Consider the following 4,922-nt stretch of genomic DNA (forward strand, 5'->3'; position numbering starts at 1 on the left):
CCCCCCCCCCCCCCCCATAATGGACCTGAACTGGAGTTCACATTCATATAATGGTCTGTCACAGTAAATGTTCCATTTATACTTGAAAAGAGTCTGGGCTGTTCTGTGGTTATGTGGATTGCTCTAGAGATGTCAGTTAAGTCAAGTTGATTGATAGTATTATTAGCAATATTTTGAAGCAGGACAACAGATAATTTCAGGCACTCTGCAGGTTGAGGGCCACTTAGAACTAACACTAATTGACAGTAAAGTGTAATAAATGCTCAATTTGGAGTTCAGGTTCATATTTCCTGTATTTATGGATACCTAGTAACATACAACCATTTGTCTATGCAAAGTGTAAACTTGCTAACTACAGCTGTCTATAGAGTAAGACATTTTTCTTGTCCCTACCTCTAAGTCTTCTGCCCCTTGAATGACTTTATAGTCTTTCCCACAAATATACTCTACACCTTTCACCTACACTTGCCTTTCTTAAAGTGTGTTTTACAAAATATTACAATCTGAAACAATCACTAAGCAGGAGGTGGAACAGGAAGAAGTTTACCAATTGCTTAGTAACCTATTGAATATTTTCCCACCTTGAAATCCATAATATCAATTTTTATCATAATTACTCTGTGAAGTATGGAGTAAAAAAAATCCTTTGGTCCACCTTTTCCAGAAGATAAAATATGTAATAGTATGTACCTTATATAACAGTTTTAAGAGGATAAAATGAGATAGCATAAGATACATATGTAAAAATGGTGTGTGTACACTATGATATATAGTAGTTGATGTTCTTGCTTTCCTTTTAGATTTATTTCACTGGAACTGAGTTTTGAAAATTTAGATTGGTGTGAAAGGAAAAAATTTACTGAGAATCCCCAAACTGGAAAATTCAGAAAAACATGAGCTTTAGGTGTTCCATTTTTCTTTATTATTTTAGTGTAACATATCACCTTCTCCCACCTGCCCACCTTATCTGGCACTGTTGCCTATCTACTCAGAATTAACATCCCTGGTATTCCTAGGTATAATTAGACATTTACAAGTGCATTGCATAGGGAGGGAGGTTTACAGCCCGATGACAAGTACATGAATGAGCAATAGACAGCATCATGTCTTTTGCCTTCCAAAGCCATGTATGTCACCAGGAAAGCGCTGTGCAATTAGGATTCTCTCCTCCCCATTTACCTTCCCTGGTTCCTTTCGTATCTCTGTGGGAACTTTATTGACACTCTGATTTCTTCTCTTGAACAGGTGGGCTCTGCATTGCCCAGTCCGTGAGAATACCCCAAGAGCGCAAAGACAGGACCATTGACTTTGATAGGATTATCAAACAGCTCCTGGACACCCCCAACTCCAGGGCCGTCGTGATTTTTGCCAACGATGAGGATATAAAGTAAGGATTATTGGTGAAATATGTTCATATGCATGTTGCAGCTATAGGAGACAGAAAGACCAGGATGCTGACTGATAGGATCAAAGCCGTAATGATACAATGGCAGTATCTGTGTGTGCTTTCTATTCCCTCACAGGGAGCTGTACTCTCCCATGGATATAGCACCTTGTTCGTGTTCTGTCTTTTCTATTAGAAAATAAATGTATTCAGTTATTAAAAAGAAGAAAAAACACTAAACTTTTTAAAGCATATCCAGATATAGTAGGTTTTTATCTAAAGAATGCCCTGTTAATGTTAGTAAAGTCTTATAAGTCTAGTTTATTGGCAATGCCTTAATCTCTTATGTTCAGAACAAAACTTATCCTATCTGTGGATTCCTGAATCCCCTTTTTCCTTCTCATGTCTTTATTCCCTCTCCCTCAGTCTACACAAAGCTACTTATAATCTTCCCTTTTCCCCTAATTCCTTGGATTTGTAGGCAAACCATGTAAAGCCGGTCTTTCTAGAACATGATGTCCCTTGCTTCCTTTTCTAATCACTCCCAATCTGGTCCAGGATCTATTTTTTATCTTTATAGAATAAATGGTAATTATACCTGATTCCAAAGTAAAATAACTCTGTAAGTATCCACGCTAGAAGGTAAAATATAATTTATCTTGTCTCTCAGTTCTTGTTAGATCATTCTAGCCTCTTGTTAGATCATTCTTAGAGATACTGTGTTTGTGCTTATGTTCTTGTTTTTAAATATAATACATGAACTACCTGTACCTATTCTGCACCTTGAATGTCTTTGCTCAGGCTTTTTTCACTGAGGATCTCAGTACCTGATAGATGTAGTCTTTTGAATAGCCATGCAGAATTTTATTTTACATATATAATTAGCTTATCTAAATGTCCCCTTGTTGATGACATTTAAGTTTGATTATAGACTTTAATATATAAATCTATTAACATGTAAACATTTATGTATTATATACCTTGTTCAGGAATAATATGATACAAAAATATTATATATTTATATTACAAGGAATTATAAGATAGCCAGGTGCAGTGGTGCCTGCTTATGATCCCAGCAGCTTGGGAGGCTAAGGCGGGAGGATCACAAGTTCAAGGCCAGCTTCAGCAACTTAGGCCCAGGCCCTTAGCTATTCAACAAGACCCTATTTCTAAATAAAAATATTAAAAAGGGCTGGGGATTAGGCTCAGTAGTTAAGCACTCCTGGGATCAATCCCTGGTACCTAAATAAATAAATAAGTATGATAAGATAAAGTCCTTGAAATGAAAGTACTAGGATAAAGATGTGTTCCTTAAAATACTGTCTCCTAGAGACATGCCAGTTTTTGATTCACTGATGTGAAAGAACTCGTTTAAATCATTGTCTATCTGGTAGTTCAAAATTATATATCATTGAATGTGACAGCAAATATCTTTTATTGGGTAAAGTTGTAGTGCTCAAGGCCTGGGGTTTTAACTCATTGGTAGAGAGCTTATCATGCACCTGTGAGGCCCTTTGTTTAATCCACAGGAAAACAAAAATAAATTAAAAAAAAAAAAAAAGGGCCAGGCCATGATCACAATTTGTTTGGATCTATGCACTGCCAGTAACCAGACTTTGTACCTTCATCTGCCCCTACTCTGCTGTCTGTGTAGTCTATGTACTACCCATAAATCCATCCTGGTACAAACCTCTGATTGCAGGTGGACAACAGGGCTGAGACATGGAAAAGTATTAAACTTGAATCTGAGAATATTTAACTACTTAAATGGGCACTGTCCCACTTCGGGCAAGTTCCTCCCAATAAGTCCCAATTTCTCAGGTCCTCAGTTTTCCCATCAATACAATGAAAATACTTTTAAGGGGTTGTTTGCATTTTCTTCCTCCCAGGTCTTCATACCTTCTCTTCCACCTACCTAGAATGCATTTCCTTCCCTTTTTCATCCCTAGTTCCAGCTCTAGTGTTGTTTTGTCATGGAAATCATGGAACAGAGTAGCTTTGGAAAATTCATTATAATACTTCAGTTTATGCCAGTAGTGCAGTGTTATATCATTGCGTGGCTAAATTAATGTCGGTATTCTCCAGTAATCTGTAATCCTTATTAACATAGAGATAATGCTTCCCTTGACTGATTTTTGTATTTTTAATACCTGTGGTGGTACACAGACCATAGTTGATTCTCAATGAGTGGCATTGGATACATGAAAGAAATACATAGTCTTATGCCAGAACTTCATGATTGGAAGTACAAACTTTTCTTTCTGAACTACACAATTATTTAAAATGTCCCACTTTAACATTTTAGACCTCACACCCAATTCTCCACCCCAAATGCATCTCCGTCATAGCGTTTATTCATTTTGTCTTTTCTCTTTCTGATGAACCAATATCTGTTCTTCAAAGTCTCTTTCATACATGCTAGGGAAATGTTTCTGATTACGCTTAAATATATTCTCTCTCTCCTTAGAAAATGCTGGTTGTGTTGTTCTTAGGATATTTTCTTCTTCAATCAGTGTTTTAGTTATTTTTGAAATTCTGTGTTTGTAATTACTATACTTGTCTTTGTGCTACACTTTGTTTTCCCATGCTACTAATAATAACCTCCTTGATTATCTCAAATCCTTCCCATACCTATTTCACACATTTTTAAAACTTGTATCATATTGGTAAAGCATGGCCTTATGTTTATTTTAAATGCACTCAGCACATACAAAATGTACTACTGATAGATCTGTTGATTGATGAGTTCTAATACGTTTGATCTTTAGGTAGCATATGAGTTTATTTTGGATGTAGAATGAATGTAGTTTACTTAATAATTATGTTCATTCTTTCAGTGTTCTGGTCTGTGCACTGAGTATTACTGGATATTGTGATTTATTGTAATGACTGCAATCATAGTTTTTGAGCATGGTGATAAAAATGGAGTACATATATATTTCGTCCAAAATGTGATCTTAGAAGCACGGGTGTCTGAAGAGTACAGATCACCTACAATGTTTGTTATTTCTTGTTTCGGAAGCTTTACACTGTAGATGGGAGATTTTGAGATTTCTTGGAACATTAACTTCAAATACTTGGTCTGAGAATAGCAGTGAGAAGACATTAGTATCTAGATTCTGAAGCTAAGTGTTAAATCATTCAGAGTATTGATCATTTGGATTTTAGGCAACAGTGAATCTTTTTCTGAAATACCGTTCTGATTATAAAAGTAACGTTCCCATTGTAAATCCATTGGAAAATAAAGCTGTTTTTTTTTTTTTTTCCCCTGTACCAGGGATTGAAGCCAGAGGCTCTTACTCTCTGAGCCACATCTCTAACCCATTTTAGTTTTTGAGACATAGTATCTCACTAAATTGCACCACCATGGGCCTATTTTAACTTTTATTTTTAAGTTGTAGATGGACATAATCTTTGTTTTTATGTGGTGCCAAGGATCGAACCCAGTGTCTCACATGTGCAAGGCAAGCGCTCTACCATTGAGCTATAGCCCCAGCCTGCTATTTTTAACTCTTTAATCTTTAAGGCCTCCCCCCCC

The 4,922-nt window shown here is 36.3% G+C and overlaps 1 protein-coding gene across 3 annotated transcripts in view; it reads left to right on the forward strand.

Annotated features, from left to right (window-relative positions):
* The window catches only part of Grm7 (glutamate metabotropic receptor 7), an 839,293-nt gene that overhangs the window by 446,241 nt on the left and 388,130 nt on the right, over nt 1-4,922 (forward strand). For all 3 annotated transcript variants that reach the window (XM_015494953.2, XM_015494954.2, XM_048787053.1), the window contains exon 3: nt 1,246-1,387. In XM_015494953.2, the coding sequence (XP_015350439.1) occupies nt 1,246-1,387 (142 nt within the window). The remainder of the gene's footprint in view (nt 1-1,245; nt 1,388-4,922) is intronic.

The sequence above is a fragment of the Marmota marmota genome, unplaced genomic scaffold (assembly GCF_001458135.2).
Source record: "Marmota marmota marmota unplaced genomic scaffold, marMar, whole genome shotgun sequence".
Classification (NCBI taxonomy): Eukaryota; Metazoa; Chordata; class Mammalia; order Rodentia; family Sciuridae; genus Marmota; species Marmota marmota.